This window comes from Pimephales promelas, chromosome 4 (genome assembly GCF_988280905.1).
Source record: "Pimephales promelas chromosome 4, fPimPro1.hap1.1, whole genome shotgun sequence".
Classification (NCBI taxonomy): domain Eukaryota; kingdom Metazoa; phylum Chordata; class Actinopteri; order Cypriniformes; family Leuciscidae; genus Pimephales; species Pimephales promelas.
This window is the reverse complement of record NC_142772.1, coordinates 28,186,082-28,204,905: the sequence shown is the minus strand read 5'-3', so window position 1 is coordinate 28,204,905 and position 18,824 is coordinate 28,186,082. Positions and strand designations below refer to the sequence as shown.

Genomic DNA, 18,824 nt, shown 5'->3' with positions numbered 1-18,824 from the left:
GTCCTATCAGTATGGGCGAACATTTTTAAAGAATGCTTTCAGCGCCTTGTTGAATCAATGCCACATAGAATTCTGAAGGCGAAAAGGGGTCAAACACGGCATTGGTATGGTGTCTCCTAATAATCCTTTAGTGTATATTTGTATAAAACCTGTCCTAACCGTCTCCATATCAGGGCGTTTTTGCTCATCTTTTCATCACAACCTTTCATCATTCTCCTCACTCAAATATATTTGACACTCTCTTAAGATGCATTCTCAATGTACAAGACTTGCCACTTATGCTGGACACTTGAGTTGGCCAATTGTCCTTCAATGTTTGCTCAAATAAATAAGTGAATAAATGAATGAATGAATTAAAAAATAAATAAAAATTAAGCTTTGTAAAGAAATTGATATTTAGGTATCTGAATTATCTGAAATTATCTGAAAAATCTGAATTATATCAAGAGTGTCCAAACTTTTACTGATACATAAAAAGGTTGGAGTCCCTTAAGGACAGATCAGTTTTCTCAACAATTATGTATTTAACACCATTCCATTCCTACAGTCACCATATTGGGTGAGCGACCAGCTCTGTCTTTTACAGTCTCTGCTTACGCCCATAGTCCACATCCTTAACATAGATTGACTGCCCATTATCCTCACTGAGCCAGCTTCTCTTCCCTCTCTCTATCTCTCTTGCTTTCATTCCTCTGCAGCATTTTGTTACACTTTATACTGTAGATACAGCCTCCAGAGAACTGCCTGTCTCACTGACCTCCACCAGCCAAACGAACACACACACACAGAAACCTGAGCTCCCCAACAGAAATCGAATGAATGTCATTGCAACGAATAACACCCAAAATACATCCCTGCCCCTCACGGATTGATAACAGTAGCCTAAGAAGTGAGAGAGAGAGAGAGAGAGAGAGAGAGAGAGAGAGAGAGAGAGAGAGAGAGAGCAAGAGAGAGAGAGAGAGATGAATTTGAAAAATAACTTTATTTCACAATCATCTTAATACACACAAATGTTTAAAAAAAGTCTCATGTTTTGACCAGGTTTCTATCCCTTCTACTAATATATATATAGCCATTTTTGCTTCACCAATTATAAAATTCAGTAACTGACAAATGTATTTCTTTTCTTGACTATATTTAAATCCCAAAATAAATACAGTTTCCGTAAAAGATTCATTAAAACCACTAAAACATTTTTTTTTAAACTCAAACAAAGGTATCAGTCTAACACATTGTACGAATTCATGAAAAATTGTTTCTTTTCTTAAACAAAAGGGACAATCAACATTAACTTCCACATTTTAAACAGAAACAAAAGAATTAACAGCTAAAATACCATGAAGAATTCTCCATTGCAAATCACCAATCTTTTTTGATAAAGGAGGTTTATATAGAACTCTCCATTCAGGTTTTACACTTTCCTTTAAGCCAAACAAATTCCTCCAAGGTGTATCAGATTTTCTTGCCAGATGATTCTTTAAAGTTAAAACCCATTACACAGGCTTCATACAATACTGTATCTTTTCTTTAGTAGATAATAAATCCAACCACTGTGAGTCCCAAGTTTTAAATGGAAAACCTTTAAAACTTTGGTAAAATCATCAAACAAGGGAAAAATCGTTTTCTTCAGGAACAGATACTGCAGAAGAATAATCTTTTTAACATTAGACTCTCCTCTGTTGTGAGGGTAGACTTTAACTTACCTAAAAAAGCAGCAACTAATCGAATAGATCTAGTGCCTAAAAATTCAGCCACTTTTACAGTATTGTCTAATTTCTCTCCAGCTATGTCCAACAATTGTCTTAAAACAAACACTTTTGATTCTTTAAGCTTAAAACCACAATTTAAAAAAAAAAAAAAAAAAAAAAAACTGTTATCATCATTTACATCCAACCGGGCCCCAAGAATTAACGATTCCTCCTGAAGCCAGTAAAGTGAGTACAGGTTTTTGGATTTCAGAGTATAAAACAGACTCCAAACTTTAAAAAGACTCTTATAGAAAGGTGGAAAAACAGACAAGTCCATTTTTTAAAGGCTTTGGTTGCAACAGATGTTTATTTAGCCCGAAACCTCCAAAGTTTTGCAAAACAATATGGGCCATTGCCCTCCAGCTGACGTCCGATGCACCATTTAGAAGTCTCTGCAGAAACTGCAAATGGAAAGCGGCAGTAAATGAAACAGTCCTTCTGCTCATTCTTCTTTCAGTAGATAAAGAACACTCTGTCAAATCCAGTGTAGTTTATCCCAAAAAAAAGTCTACAAGAATCACTTGTATTTTCATCTGAGGAGGAGGATCAATACAAGCCAACTTATGCCACTGTGAAGATGCAACCAGGTTGTTGATAACAAGAGTCAGTCCTCTATAAGACATTTTAGGGAGCAGCCACTTCCATTTCTCAAAACATCCTTTAATTTTTTCTTTTTTTTCTCCTTTCCAGTTCTTTTGTTTAGTCATGTCATCACCAAATATTTTAAACCACCTTTCCCCCGTTTTTAAATTTTTCCATTTACCCATAAGTGTATCACATTTCTTCCGATTCACTTTTGCCAAAAATACAAGAGTAAAATCAATGAAGGCTCAGTGGCCAAGGTATACAACATTCCAGATAGAGAGCATCCTTGTCTTACAACTCTTTCAACCTAAAATGAAGCACATAAACCTCCATTTCAATACACTTTCAATATCACTATAGAGTACCTGGGCCATCACAATAAAATATTTTTATAAAACTGAATGCTGTTACAGTTTTCCACAAATAGCACCCCTCAAAACTCAACCCTATCAAAAGCTTTTTCCTGGTCCAGTGAAATCAATCCAAAGTCAAAATCGAGCAATTTTGACACCTCTAAAGCATCCCAAACTAAAGAGATGTGGTCAACAATAGATATACAGTAGGACAGGTCTGGATGTATTACTTGCCTTATTACTTCAGCCTATCTGTTTGACAAAACCTTAGAGAGCAGTTTGTAATCACAACAAAGAAGTGATACAGGGTGCCAATTCTTTGTCTCTTAAATCTCCTTTCTTTGTTATTAGCATTATTACTGCCCTCCTGTAGCTCAACGGCAACATAGCTTTTGACAGACTATCGCTCAGCACTTGTAACAAGTCCGCTCTTAACTCTACCCAGAAAGACTTGTAAAAGTCAATTGGGAGGCCATCAATTCTAGGAGCATTTCCCCATTCCATGTCATGAAGGGCCTTAAATAACTCTCCCAGACTTAGTCTGCCTGAGAGAGCCACATTACCTTCTTCTGACATCTTTGGTAGGGAGTTCAAAAAAGCATTGTCCTTATCACCTTCCATTACATACTCACTTCTATAAATTTTTTTGTAAAAAAAACAACTACTCTCTTCCAAATATCACTGGGGTTCAGCAAAACCTGACCCTCTTCCGACCGCAAGGCTTTAATCAATCTCTTCTGCCCATTTTTTTTTTTCACTAAACAGAAAAGAAACTTTGACGGTGCATCCATATGATTTATATTTTGGAATCTTGATCTGACCAATCTTGATCTGTGTTCTGTATTCTAGCAGATCCGCTAACTGAGCTTTCTTTTTGAATTTTTTTTAAAACTGTATAGTGACGTTGCGAGTTTGTTGGCAAAACTGTCTAATTTGAACTTCACCTAAAATACTTAAGCCATTAAAAAAAAACTATCATTCAATAAAGAAATATTGAAATGCCATAGGCACTGTTATATTTAATTGAATTTTAAAATAAAATTACATTGTACCATACTATGATCAGAAAAACCTATTGGGATTATAGTCCCGTTCAAGTGCATCCCCCAGGATTGGTTTGCAGCGATTGACATACTTTCATGTCTCAATTCTTCCTCGACACAGACTGTTTCTTCGGTTTGCATTCGAGGGTCGGGCATATCATTACAAGGTCCTACCCTTCGTCTTGGCCTTGTCGCCAAGCGGCCCAGCGGTCCTACTGAAGCATTTTTAGAGGCTCCTGGGGCATATGGCTGCCCCAGCTGCAGTAAAGCCACTCGGCCTGTTGCATATGAGACCGCTTCACCGCTGGCTTCACGATCGAATCCTGAATTGGGTGTGGCAGATCGCCACGTTCCTGGTCAGAGTCACCCCACACTGTCGCCAAACCTTCATTCCTTGGTCAGACCCTACCTTTCTACGGGACAGAGCGCCCCTAGTCCAGGTGTCCAAGCATGCTGTGGTCTCCACTGATGCCTTTCCCATCGGATGGGTGGTCATGCACAATGGGCAGTTTCAGGTCTGTGGACGGGGCCTCAACTGCATTGGCACAACTGCCTAGAGCTGCAAGCAATGCGCTTAACCTGTGTTACAACAATTCCAACAATTCCAAACAAAAATGATCAGAATCATCAGCCCTAAAGCTAAGTGCAAGATCCAATTCTCATCATCCCAAAACTATCATATATGCAAACCTCCTAAAAGACAAAATATGTTTCAAGAGGGGAGAACCCATGTTAATCGGGATTTATTTTTATTTTTATTGGGGATACCAATTTACCATAGCGTGACAAAGATTCTGTTATTATTTTGTCACTGAGAAAGGGGGGAACATTAGACAAGGTGACTCTCTTAGAAGGTAGTGAGAGGGGAAGAACAGGAACAAACTCACCACCAATCACAATCCCACGCTCAACTACTTCATTTACATTTTCAATGTTACTAAAAAAAATCACAGTAGATAAAATACGTCAATGTCCCACAACTTCGCCAACCTCTAAACAAATCTCTTAGCACATGACCCAAACCACACCAAAAACTACCACTAACTAAACACAAACAAATAAAGAAAAAAGGCGGAAAATATAAAGATATTTAGACAGAAAACAACTTCAATCACCCCACTTGCAATACAAAACACTATACACCCACAGAGAGAGAGAGAGAGAGAGAGAGAGAGAGAGAGAGAGAGAGAGAGAGAGAGAGAGAGAGAGAGAGAGAGAGAGAGAGAGATTTATTCCTTAGAGAAAGAGAGTAAAAAATGCAATAATCCCTCCCTGGGGGAAAAGATTGTATTTTGCAAATAAACCATTTGCTCTTGTCTTTCCTGTGTGGTGGTAAACAAATGTGGCCTGATTTTCTCCACATCTTAATTAGTTTAAGTTGCTTTACACAAAAAGTATATTGTTAACAAAATGCTTTGGTGCTAATTTGGACAACACTAACTCAAATCGGGCCTGCAACATTTGTCATCTCTTTTCTTTGCTTATAACTAAAAGTGCCCAAAAATATAATTGGAAAATAAGTGTTGATGCGGAAGGATACAGAATGAAGTCGTGATAGACAAAGTAATGTTGGATCCTGGCAGGGACCTTGAACACAAATACGCACTTTAAACACTCCTAGAGAAACATTGAGTATTGTCCATTTGTGTCTGTGTTAGTCCCATTTGGACCTCAAATGCACAGAAATCAGCCTTCTGTTTCCCTCATTTTCATGCGTCTTGTCTTTTATTTGAGCAACTATAGTCAAGCACTGAATTCTCACCTCTGTGTGCCTAAATTCATACAATAAAACTGAGAAAATACGTAGATGGAAAAAGAATACAGAATAAGGGTATTAGGGCCCCAATGTTAAATTGTGAAATCTTAAATATTTTACTGATAAGATTGACTGTCTCCTCTGTGTTTCACTGAAACTGAGTTTGAATATAATATTAATGTCTTTTACCCCTTCCACAGCCACCCACTGTGATCAACAACCAAATCCTGTACATTAACTCTGGTGAGACTGCCGTCATCAGCAGGTCCATTCTTCACATCAGTGACCTTGATAACCCACAAGACGTTTTCATCACGGTTCTGGAACCACCTCAACATGGTCAACTGACACACGTGCATGGTGAGGTGCAAGTAACCAATTTTAAACTGGAAGACCTGGATCTTGAGCAGCTGGAGTATGTACATGATGGTTCTGAAGGAGACGGGGACAGACTTCTGCTGCAGGTCAATGATGGACACAGCTACCAGAACATCCTGTTTCACATCAGCATTGCTCAAAAGGTACGTCCATGACTGGTTTTACTCTTAAAAAGATTTGAAAAGACAGTTCACCTGATCAAAAAGTATTCTTCATGAAACCTTTTGTATCATACTTATGTGAAGAGCTATTCTTCTTATCATATAGTTTTATATTCTTTGAAAGGGCATGTCCTGTTTTTTAAAAATGTCAGCTAAATTTGTTTAATTTCTACATTTTTCTGTAGTTGGAGGTTTTTTTTTATCATTGTAAATGTGCTGTTTATAACTAATAACTAAACACTAGATCACTTATAATTATTTATAGGCCTATCAATGTGTCATGTTCTTTCAAGTAAGTGTAAAAAAAAAAAAAAACATCAGGCCGTCGGCTCTTCTGCATTTTGGACTAAGACCAAGGTTTTTTTTGGCTAATTTTAGATTCCTGATGCTGAAAAACCTAGATGATTGAACCTCAGGCTACCGCTCCGTAATGTCTTGATTTATGAGTTTCATGTCCACTGTCATGATGAAATCATTCAAGACTCGAGAGTAAACTAGAAAAAATTACTGGACATTTTACTGGACTAAAAAAAGTCTAAGTAATTCCAAGGGGTTGTAAGGAGGTGGTGTGTGTGTGTGTGTGTGTGTGTGTGTGTGTGTGTGTGTGTGTGTGTGTGTGTGTGTGTGTGTGGAAGTGGTAGCCTTAAGACTCATTTTCATTTAAGATATTAATTAAATATTGTTAAAATTAATAACAATAACACACTATTTTCAACACATTTTAATCTGATTTTCAACAAATCTCAATCTGATATTATTACAGTTTCTATAGACTGGTCAGAGATCATGCAATTATTGTTTTCCTATTGTCATTCCTAGTTTTATATTAGTTGAAATTAATAGACAAATCTGTTTTTATTTTCAAAAGTTTAAAGGGTTAGTTTGGTATTTTACACTTAAAGCCCTTTTTTAAGATCATTTCTGATGAAATAGAACGGTTAAGATTGAAATTTGGACAATTGCTGCTGTCCCGAGAATTTTAGGTTTCTGCGTTAGCAAAAATCGCTGCAATAGATGCTTTCTAACAGGTTTTATCATAGTTTTTGCAGGAATTTTTGTGTGAGCATATCAGTGAACACCCCAGACCACTCGTTTTTGTTTTTTTTTACTTAATTACAATTATATATATATATATATATATATATATATATATATATATATATATATATATATATAAGTCTTTATACATGCCTTCAGCCTGAGATGCTGGGAAAGGCCCCATCTTCCCTGTAACCCTACATAAGGCAAGAGGTTTAGAGAATGGATAGAGAGATGGATGGGTCTTTGTACTTAAAATTATTTAGCTGCCATTAAAATTTAAGACTTGGATCACTTCCAAGGGGATCCTGTTTTGGGTTTGAAAATCCCTTATTAAATGGCTTTAAGCTAGAAACTGCTCATTAAGGTAAAAGTTGTAGGTTACCACTGTTTACAGTCTACTGTTGGTGTTTGTTTGTGATCACATAGGGTTCAACTAATAATAACATTATTGTTATTTACAATGCGTTTTTCCAACACCCAATGTCACTTTACAAAGATAGGTTTAAAGCTACCTTCTGCAACATTTTTTTGATCATATTCAGTGAAATCAACACTATAATCCACCAGAACAACATATTTAAGTGGTTTGAGAAAAAAAAATCAGAGCTTCTAACTCCACCTGGAGCGTGTTATTTGTTTTGCAAAAATACACTGCTCCCGGTTTATTGAGTCGTTGGGCAAGTTCGTTAGCTTAGTTTGCACTGAAATCCTTGTGAATGTAACATTAGGTGTATAAACATGTCCAGATGAAGTAATAAAGTTCAGCTTTTTGGAATCATGTTGATGGATGCTGATGTGATGGGCGCATTCACAGAAAAGCTGGTGCACAAGCACTGACGAGTAGAAACTCTGTGGGAGGGTATTCGTTGATAGTGGGGAGGGGCATGAGAGTTGTAAACATTCGAAATTTTGCCTAAGTCCACTCAATCTGCCAGACTTGCCGACTCCAGCTTTAAGGAACAGAACCAAATAAACATCAACAACAAAGTACAATACACACAGTACCAAGGGCTGAAAAGTAATATACAGAGGTTGCAACTACTGTGCTCGTTGCCTCACGGGATCGTATTTGAACCTTAATATACTAGTATGTGTACCCTGTAGCAGTCAATATGGCACAAATATGATTTAGGTACAATTTAAAAAAAAATTTAAAAAAATTTGACACATTGAGACACAATGGATCAATCCTGTGATAAAGACTCCTGAGTGTTTTTCATGTGTAAAGTGTTTTTCATGACAAGGTAAACACCTCTGTCTCATGCCTCTCTCCCACTATGTATACATAATCATCACCACTCTCTTGAAATTGCTTCTTTCTTTCTAGTTATTTGACATGCTCTCATTCTGCTGATGTATAGACAGATAGCAGCACTGTGTTTGCTCTTTTCAATCTCTGTTCCCCCTTCCATACACAGTTATCCACACATCTCTCAGTAGTGTCATCCGATTACACCTGCCTTGTTCCCTGCTGCAACCTCTTATCTCCCATCCACAGCAGCTTTTGACAAATGGAAGCCCTATTTTAGGGTAAACACTCTGTTTTCTGATTAATAGCACAATTTCTCTTATGAGAGGTTCTCTCGTACTGCGTAATATCACATTCATTCACAGACATGTTAAGCCCCGCTCGCTCTCTCTCAGGAAACTGCTATAAGGGAGTCGAGCACGGCCAGGCTGCCCGCCACGATCTGCGTGCCCCCCACCTCAAACGCTGCAAGCACAGTGTTTACGTTACAGCACACCTCTCCTGTAACGTAAACAGTTGATGCCATAGCGCTGGCATACATGTCTAAAGCTTGAAGTGTCCTTTAGGTGTTAGAGTGCACTCCACAAGTGGCATGGCCTCACCGTGGGCTTGGTCTAGCAGGATTGTCTCCCATCCAGGTACTAACCTGGCTCAGCCCTGCTTAGCTTTAGTGGGCAACCAGTCTTGGGCTACAGGGTGATATGGCCACTGGCTATTACGCAGTACTCATTCCCTCTTCTAGAGAGAACTGAGGTTATATTAGTAACCAAGTACGTTTTTACTGGTAGGATCGCAGTGAGTTATATCAGGCAGATTTGAATGAAGGTCTCATTAAGGTCTTTTGCAATCACATAAATGTCATTAAGTGGAAAGGTCAAATTACATTCACAACACAAGGTGCTAAGAGCCAAAGTCACTGATCTTAAAAGATTTGTAATGTGGATTTGTGCAATAAAGACAGAAAGGGATAAATGAAGAAGCTGACTTTCAATTAGCCTTTTGAAGAGAAGTTATTTGGCATTTGTAGTACCTGATCTGTGTAATTGCTCAACACTGGTGAATGATCCTTGATTTAATGTAGTCTAAAGACCTCAAATACCTGCACTATCCACTCTTTGATCTCTAAATTGATGAGAAAGTTAGAGAAAGAAATAAAGAAAATATTTGCAGGTATCATCTTCACTGTAGAAGTTTTGTTTTGTCAGGGAAAAAAATGTTTTATTTTGATGTGTAACATCAAAATTAATTGGTTGGATTCTAGTGTTGGACACAAGCAAAAGTCATCTTTAAGGGTCATATCAGGTAGAAATGCACTACATGAAATGCAGCAAATATCTCAATTAAGGAAGAGACTATAATTTTGACCCATGAGTGAACTCTTCCGTGAAAACCTTGCCTTATAAATCCAGCCTGCTTTTAGAGAGGTGATCAGGATCAGCAGGAAGGTGGTGGAATGGTGCCAAGGTGTTTCCATTGGGAATCAGAGCTTTCATCTCTCCACATCCTTGAAAGTCTTTGATTATCTGTGAAGCAGATGATCTCATTCACCACAATGAGCTCCTCAGCTAGTGTTGGGATGTTCAGAGTCCACTCAAGATTCCTGGCATAAGAAGTGTAGCCTTGATGTTCCTCAATGTAAAATGCAAGGATCTTTTTGATCATGTAACACTGATGACTGAAATAATGGATGCTGAAAATTCAGCTTTGCCATCACAGGAATAAAATACATTTTAAACATTAAAAAAAGAAAACAGTTGTTTTAAAATGTAATAGTTTCTCACAACATTTCTGTTATACTGTATTTTTGCAGCCATGGTAAACTGATGAGATTTCTTTTAAAAACATTTGAACGGTTACTTTTGAACAGTAGTGTATAAACTATTATTTTATTATGAGGTACTTTACATGCTGTTATAAGCTGAAATAAACATACCATTAACGGTGCATTATGGCTTCTCTTTAGGTTGAATTGACTCCTCACCTGCGTTCAGTGCCTAAGACCTGGGTGAGGGAGGGAGGAATGGTGCAGCTGTCTAAAAAGTGTCTCAATGCTCAGTTCCAAGGAGCCAGTGACTCTGAAATCCTGTACACCATTTATTCTGAGAGTGGACAGCCCAAACACGGTATCATCATCATCATCATCATCATCATTATCTGACTCTAGAATTTCTTACTCTATGTCTGTCTTTCTTTCTGAACCCAATTCAGTGCCATGCACTACAGTAAAATGATTGTTTCTAAAGGAAACTTGTGTGTGTCTAGGAGAGATCGTGCTGGTGTCTATGCCCGCCGATGGTCCTGTGGAAGCATGGCAGTCTTTCCCAGTTGGTCAGGACACCACACCCACCAGCTCATTTACACAGCAAGATGTTAATGAAGGAACTGTCTGGTACAGACACTATGGTTCTGGAACACAGAGAGACACTTTTCAGTTTCAGGTGAGACACACTGCTGCATAAATATAACCCAAGGCATACAGTGTACTGTCACTTCAGCAAGAGCACTGCGGCTCAGTATGTAGAATCAAAGGTTAATCTGGCTGGGTTTATGATTAAATTTAAAAACAATTTTGTATTTGATTTACGCAAAAAGTAAATTTTACTGCAATCATGTATTTTTTGAAAGCAATAGGGTTATCGACTATACAACTACAAACACTAAGGGCATCTTGATATGCAGGGAACATTGTGTTGATATGAATTAAGATTGCTCAGGAGATGTAAAAAAAACCTTGTAAAAAAAAAAAACACACCCAAAATCTGACTTTTAGATCAGTGTATCTCCTGTTACAAGTGACAAAACGAACACAAACCTCTTAGGAAGATAAACACATTGTTCCTGTCTCTCACACTATTGGACTATTTTCTCCATTTTACTTCAGTTCTGCTTCACACACTTAGGCCAATTTGTCCATCTGTCCTACTTCTCCTTCACCAGCCTCACTGCATTACTTCGGTATAAAAGAGCTAATTTGTCTTCAAATCCACTTTCAAATCAGTGTAAGCAGCATTAAAGGACATTCAATCACAGTTAATCAATCAGCTTAAACCTCTAATGACTCTTGACACAACAGTGTTTTTGTCTCCTGCAGAAAATTGCTTTCCCATCTTGTTTGTTCTTTTTTCTTCACATCTTGCCTGAGGCTGCACCCTGTGCCACAGACTTCATTAAATAAGATTTGAGTTTTAATGGTTTGACATGGTTTAATTTTATGTCCTCAGGGGTGTTTGTGTGATCATGAAGTGTTTTTTCAAGCCTATTTTTGTGGTGTCTGCTCACGATTTGTAATTCCCCCCTTCCCCAATTCAACAAAATTTATTTCGGTCCACACAGACAATTTTTTTTTACAAATATTTAAAAATAAATAAATTCTTGAGGAAACACACTTGTCCTCTGTGGTATTTGTTTAGTTCATAAATGTTTGTTCATGCATGGGTACTTTTGTTGACAGGTTTCAAGTGAGGTTTATCCAGAGACTCTGAGTGATAAGCAGACCTTCACTATAGGAGTGATGCCTCAAAGTCCCGGCATGCCTCAGATCTCACCTGGAGCCGACCTGCAGATTACTGTAAGATTCAAACAGCAGGACATGAAAAGACTAAAGGATTCTCGGTAACACTTTACAAGAAGGTTAACTACATTAGTTAACATTAACTAAGAATGAACAATACTTCTATAGCATTTGTTAATCTTTGTTAATGTTAATTTCAACATTTACTAAAACTTTATTAAAATCTTGTTAACATTAGTTAATGCACTGTGAACTAACATGAACAAACAATGAACAGCTGGATTTGTATTAACTAACGTTAACAAAGATCAACAAAAACAGTAACAAATGTATTGCTCATGGTTAGTTAATAGATTAACTAATGTTTAATAAATGAACCTTATTGTAAAGTGTTACCGGATTCTCTGTCTAGTTAAATGGGAGTTAAAATTCAGTGTATTCATACTTTGAACCTGCTTCTTCTTCTTTTTTTACTTATATTTCTGGTTTGTCAAATGTTTTTATGTTTTTGTTTTTCACTTAAAACACCTCGCCAGTTAAATGGGGAAAAGAAGCTTAAGGTCAATATGATTTTTTTTTTCTTTTTGACCAAAAAATTATTTATCAAGAAACATTCAATTGATCAAAATTGACAGTAATAACTTGCATCATGTGACAATGAAGACTGGAGTAATGACTGCTGAAAATTCAGCATGGATAAACTACATTTTGATTGTAATAGAATATGGCTAATTTTGGTTGTAATACTATATAAATAAATGCAGTCTTGGTACCCATATGACAATTGACTGCAGACAGTCTGACTGTGTTGATCAGTGTAAACGTTTTTGGCTGTGTGTGTGCAGGCACTGGAAGATCGTGTGACTGTGATATCTCCCTCTGCTCTCTCCTTCACTGACTCTGAGACGCCCAGCGACAAGCTTGTCTACAACATCACCAAAGCACTCACCTCAGGCCATGGTAACTAAACCTCTATTATTGTCATAGGGGTGAAGGGAAGGACACTCATAGGCACAATGAAAGCCTGATAGTTTTGTTTTGTTCTCCTTTTTGTATCATTAAATTAATAGTGCATGATTTCAAAGGTGGAACTTGGTGTAATGGAGAAGCTTCTTTTGTGGTTGTATAATATGTTTCATATCCTTTCATGGATTAGATGTTTTATCTGTTTTAAATATGAATTATTAATAGAATGCTTATGAACCTTCTCACGTTTAAAAAAATTATGATGTCGCTCTCCTCTTTTAGGTGTGCTGGAGCACAGGGACAGACCTTACCATCATGTGCGCCTCTTCACCCAGGCTGATGTAGACGGTGGCAAAATTATCTACAGACCCCCACAAGCACCGTCCCACCTTCAGGAACTTTATCAGTACTCATTTGCAGGTTAGTTTTTACTTTACTACATTATTATTATTATTATTATTATTTTTTTAAGTACCAAATCAGTATATTAGGATGATTTCTGAGTTATCATATGACAACAAAGACGGGAGTGAATATTCAGCTTTGACATCACAGGAATAAAATAAAATAAATAAAATAAAACGTGTAATATTTAGCGATATTTTTCTGTTTTTTTTTTTTAATCAAATAAATGCAGCTTTGTTGAGCATTAGAGAATAAATATTTTATTATGTTTAGTGTAATGTAGTGTAATAGGTTTTAATACAACTCAAATTCATTAATTTACAGTTCTGTTATTAATTCAGCTAGACAATTGAGTCCCAAAACATTGGTTCAATTGGAGTCTTATTTTTTTTTACAGTGCTCTATGAATGTAACAATAGTAGCAAGCAATACTAGAATGACACGCTCATTAATTTGAAATGCATATAGTTTGTATGGGAAGTTAATTAGCAAATATGTCAGCGCGTTTTTTATTTATTAGTACTCTGACGCTAATTGGTGCTTGAGCTGTCAAACCCAACGGGGTAACCAATTAAATATGAAATAATTTCTCACCCTGCTTGCTAATCACTGTGATTTGTTAGCAGTTGTGTGTGTGAAAGTAACAACTAACAATCTTCCATTTCTACAGGTCTACCAGAGTCAGTGAGCCTTCATTTCACAGGTATATTATCACTTTTGCCCTCTGTAACCCCCTTGTGACTCTGACTTATTCTTCCTTTCCTTACAAGCTTCCAGCAGACCCAGAATTAATTTCTTCCTCTCAAATACCATGTACAGATCCCTCTGTGCCTCTGATCCCACATTCCCTGGTGTGTTTCTGTTATTTATTTATGGGACCTTCTCTCCCCTAAGAGGAGTATAATTCCCTCTCTCTTTCTGATGTCCATCCATACGCTTTATTCCCCCTGACAGCAGAATACGACTGTGCATCCATCTTCTTCTTGCAGAGCACATGAATCAGGGCTGTGACTTCTCATATGCCCTTCTATGTCTGGATGGCGCGTAACACTAAGAACAGCAGTATCAGGAGTCGATGCTGAAAGACCTTTTTATTCCTCTCTTATATATGTATTCTTAACTGACGGAAAACATCAAACATTGTCATAAAACATAGAGACTCTTGGCTCAGCAGTGGATTTCTGTTTGCATCCACAGTTTGAATTCAAATATTCTGTTCACATTCTATTATTCTTCTTTTTTTCGTTGTTCTGACAGGATCAAGGTCTTTGTTTTGTCTCATTTGCATTGTATGTAAATTGTGACTGTGGTTTGGGAAACGGCTTCATCACATCTAGCCTTAAAAAAAATAATATTTCCACCAGCATACCATAGCAACTACTAGTTTACTGCAAAATCATAATAAATGAATATGAGTAATCCTTTTTTGATGACAAGAGTGGTTAAAACCAAATCACCTACTATTCTAGTATGACATAACAAAAAGACTCCCATTTTTTCTTTAGATTTAAAAAGCACTGTGCAGTTGTTTTGACCATAGACATAATAAATACATAGTAGCCCTATTGGCCGCTTTGGAATGTTGCTGCGATACGTCAACGTGTCCGCCATTTTGCAGAGGGCAAGACTGCACTGTAATCAAATGCAAGTAAACGGTGAGCTGCGGTTTTTCTGGGTAAAAACAAAAGACTTATCTCAAAACTTATCTCAAAAAAGTTGTATATATAAGTTATATATGAAGAGTTCAGATGCAAAAGCCTCTAAATGCCATTTGAAATTTTCTTCTTTAATGATGATTTTTATCAAACTTGTATATTTAAGTTCAGTAATTTCACTTAAATAACAATTAATAGGTAATTATCATTGCCATTTAAGTGAAATCACTGAACTTAAATATACAAGCTTGATAAAAATGATCATTCTAGAAGAACATTTCAAATGGCACTTAGAGGCTTTTGCATCTGAACTCTTCATATATATGTTGTTTTGTTTTGTTTTTTAAATAAGGAATTGTCAAAGTTCAGGCTCGTCATGTATCTGGCTTTTATTCTTGGATAAGAATTGTGAAGATCCCAATACTAAGATATAATTTAATTTTCACATTATATTCATTAAATACACTCACATTAAATAAAGGTTTCTTATTGTGGAAAAATCATTTTCTGTGATTGACCTGATTTTAGCAATAATAAAGATAACTGATGGATCCTTTATGGTAATACTTATGCTATGGTACAACTACAGTGCAATGCAAATATGGTAAATATAAGATAAAGTGAGAGGTAATAGTAAATATAAAATCACAAGTACATAGTATAATATTATATTGTGAAAGATAATTCCATGAGACCTGTTTTCAATTGTGTGGTGATTTGTACAGCCCCAAGTAGCAAACAGGCATTTATCTCAATTCTCGTTATGAGAAGTATGAGAAAGTTGCCCTCCACAATATGGCGACGCCGTTATGTCTATGGTTTTGACACCCAAACCGTGTTTTGTTTGCAGTCAGATGCACACACAATCACAAAACAATTGGAAAGGCAAGGCAGCTGTAAATGGTTACTGTACAAAGGTCAATACTAACCACAATTCAATATGAAATTATGACAATTTAATGTCTGCCACTTACATTTTTAATGCAGTGTAAACTCTTAAAATCTTAAAATTATTGTGTTTCTCATTTAAACTATAATGTTTAAAAAAAATAAACAACTAAATGCATAGTCACATTTGCCATAGTTCACTGAATTTTCATGATTGGGAATTTCGTGTGAGAGCTTAAGATTTACCCACTCAAATTTGGCAAGTTGGTCACACGGATTCAAAAGTGGAGGCAGAACGGACACTTTAGTGCTGACATTTATAGAGAAAGAATATTACGTATGCATGTTGATTAGTTGTATGTCCCAAGTTATCCCTTTAAGTTCACATCTTGTGTGTAGTGTCTGGACTCTGGAGGATGAGGTTGTGATGAAAAAGAATTTCTTTTTCTCTTTTCTGTCTGTTCTCTGTTCTGTCGTTCATCCTTCCTGAGTCTGTTGCATTCATTCATCTGAAGTGCAATAGAAAGAACTGTGTTGAAGGTCAACAGTGTTTTTGTGCATGATTCACTTATTCTGAGACACTCTCTTATTTTAGTGTCTGATGGAGAGCACACCACTCCAGAGATGGACTTTGCTATTCTGCTGTTGGCCAATCATCAGCAGCCGCCGGTCTTTCAGATTCTGGATCCGGTGCTGGAGGTCAGCCTTGGCGGCAGGACACCAGTGGGTAAGGAAACGAGTATTGCAACAAAGTAATTGCAGTGAATGAACCAGTATTTTAAAGGTCCAGTCATTATGGTTTTTTTTTTTCCTCATTAAAAAGTTTTACACCTCATTAAAGTTTTGAACTGAGTAGCTCCTTTGAGAAACGTTTCAAATCATTTTCACATGAGACTTTAGTCATCAGAACCTTAATAAAAGCAATTTCATTTTTCATGGGGCAGGTCATATGGAAGCCACCATTTAGAGATCACATGACTTGTTGAAAACTACTATTTTTTCTCACTTAACCACTTGTTGTTGGACACTTTTACTCATTGAATAAAAAAATAATATTTTCCTGCACATTTCTACAATGACATTGGTAACTGAAAACCTTTCCTTTCGGATGAGGCTACATCCACACCACTAGATGTCAGTAAAACGTCAGTCAGCACAATATTAAAATAAAATCTTCCCCTTTTCATCAAGGGGGTAATCCATCAGCCGGAAGTTGAAGCCTCGCGAGAGCCGCCATTGTAGCAGAACTTCACCTGCTGTTAGCATTTCCATTGACTCCCATTCATTTTGGCGTCACTTTGACAGCGAATAACTTTAAATCTGAGGCGTCCAAAGACTCCATTTGTCCTATATTTATTTCTAAAGAAACACGACAATTTATAAAAGGCTCCATTACCTTGTATCTTACGTTATGGCCCCATAGAAGCAGTTTTTGCAAAAATAGGTTAACGATTGTGTCATAACGAATCGACACTCCGTCGCACAGTACAGAAATTAGCGTATAGACTGGAGAACAAGCATGCAGGCATTCGGGGGGGGGGGGGGGGGGGGGGGGTCATAAAGTTGATCCTGCTGCTAGCTCATGGACAGCTAAAACTCACTCTCTTCGTCTCTATGAGATTCGGAAGGGAATTATTCAGTATTATTCATTATTTCACTCGGCACAGCTACTAGAAGACAGGCTGCTCATGTGACAGGCTCCGTTTGAGTCTGCACAGTACACCTGGCAATCAGCTTTTAGCACTTCAATGTTCTCCGTTGAAGTAAATCGGGTCGCTGTGTCCATTTCTTTTACTGTCTATGCGTTTTATCTTACTGGGCTTGTTTCCATGTTGTGTAGGTGTGCGACAGTTAGCGGTGACAGATGCTGACACGGCCGCTGAAGAGCTGGAGTTTGAGCTGGTGGAGGGGCCGCTGCATGGGACCCTCCTAAGAGTCGACCTTGGCTCTCAGGTCCAGATGGTCAATGGTAGGTGCAGCAGTGTTGTGTGTTCTTCTTTATTGTACTTTTTGGCTTCAGTTTCTTTAGTTTATTTATCAAAATTCTCCTCCACCTCAGGAGACACCTTCACCTCCAATGACGTCACCAGGAACGTTCTGCAGTATGAGCATGCCGGTCTCACCACCGAGGAGGACTCCATGACCTTCTCTGTGACGGATGGAATCTCACTGACCTCCATCACGGTGCAGGTCTTAGTGTCTGAGGTCAAAGGTGATGCTCCCAAACGTGACCCAAAGGCCTTGCTATCCATGGAGGTGGTGGAGAAGAGCAGCACCATCATTAGGCGTTCACATTTAGGTTATGTGGTGAGGAATGATGTTCTTACAATGACTGAAAATAAAAGTTAAAATTGGTAGTTTCCAGTATGATTAAAAAGCGTTTTGTCAATGACTTTTAGGATGATGCATCTCCAGATGAGAGTATTTTTGTGCAGTTGGTTTCTGTACCAATGTATGGGATCCTCACCAAAAACAAGTTTGAAACAGACCATGAGGAACTTAGTGAATATTCATCCTTTACAATGGAGGACATCAACAACCACAAAATCAGGTAAATGCTCTGCATCCAGTGTAACTGTAGTATCATTAAAATTAAAGTTTTATTAATATTTTAAATCATTTTTTTTAAATCAAGTTTTAAAGTTTTTAATTTTTTAAAGTTTTAGCAAGTTGGTTTTCATTTTAGTCATAGGTCTTGTTTTCTTTATACATTTTCATTTACGTTTTAGTTAATTTAGTACATCAAGTTAAACTAAGTGAAAATAAAAATGCTAAAATAAAATAATTTACAGTTTTTTTTTCATTTAACAGTTCACTTTATTTAAAGTATCAAAGGTTTTTTATGGTTTTAGTTTTAGTTAACTATAACCTTCCCTATTTATGTATTTTATATTCTTAGCAGCTGTTATTCTCATATATTTTACGATAATTGAATTTAGATTTGATTTTGCTTTCATTTTTATCATAATTTTACTGCATATTCATGTTGTTTTGAATATGTGGCATGATATTTTTATCAATGTGTTTCTCAGATCATTAAGTTCTGCTATGTTAATATTGACTCCATAAATGAGGCTTGTATAAT

The 18,824-nt window shown here is 37.0% G+C and overlaps 1 protein-coding gene across 3 annotated transcripts in view; it reads left to right on the top strand.

Moving 5' to 3' along the window:
* Positions 1 to 18,824, top strand: part of fras1 (Fraser extracellular matrix complex subunit 1) — a 125,647-nt gene that overhangs the window by 78,055 nt on the left and 28,768 nt on the right. For 2 of the 3 annotated variants that reach the window (XM_089130215.1, XM_089130217.1), the window contains 11 exons: positions 5,686 to 6,006; positions 10,278 to 10,437; positions 10,577 to 10,752; positions 11,766 to 11,882; positions 12,671 to 12,785; positions 13,074 to 13,211; positions 13,867 to 13,899; positions 16,335 to 16,466; positions 17,580 to 17,708; positions 17,799 to 18,046; positions 18,139 to 18,290. In XM_089130215.1, the coding sequence (XP_088986341.1) occupies positions 5,686 to 6,006; positions 10,278 to 10,437; positions 10,577 to 10,752; positions 11,766 to 11,882; positions 12,671 to 12,785; positions 13,074 to 13,211; positions 13,867 to 13,899; positions 16,335 to 16,466; positions 17,580 to 17,708; positions 17,799 to 18,046; positions 18,139 to 18,290 (1,721 nt within the window). The remainder of the gene's footprint in view (positions 1 to 5,685; positions 6,007 to 10,277; positions 10,438 to 10,576; positions 10,753 to 11,765; positions 11,883 to 12,670; positions 12,786 to 13,073; positions 13,212 to 13,866; positions 13,900 to 16,334; positions 16,467 to 17,579; positions 17,709 to 17,798; positions 18,047 to 18,138; positions 18,291 to 18,824) is intronic. The other variant, XM_089130216.1, reaches the window with a different exon arrangement.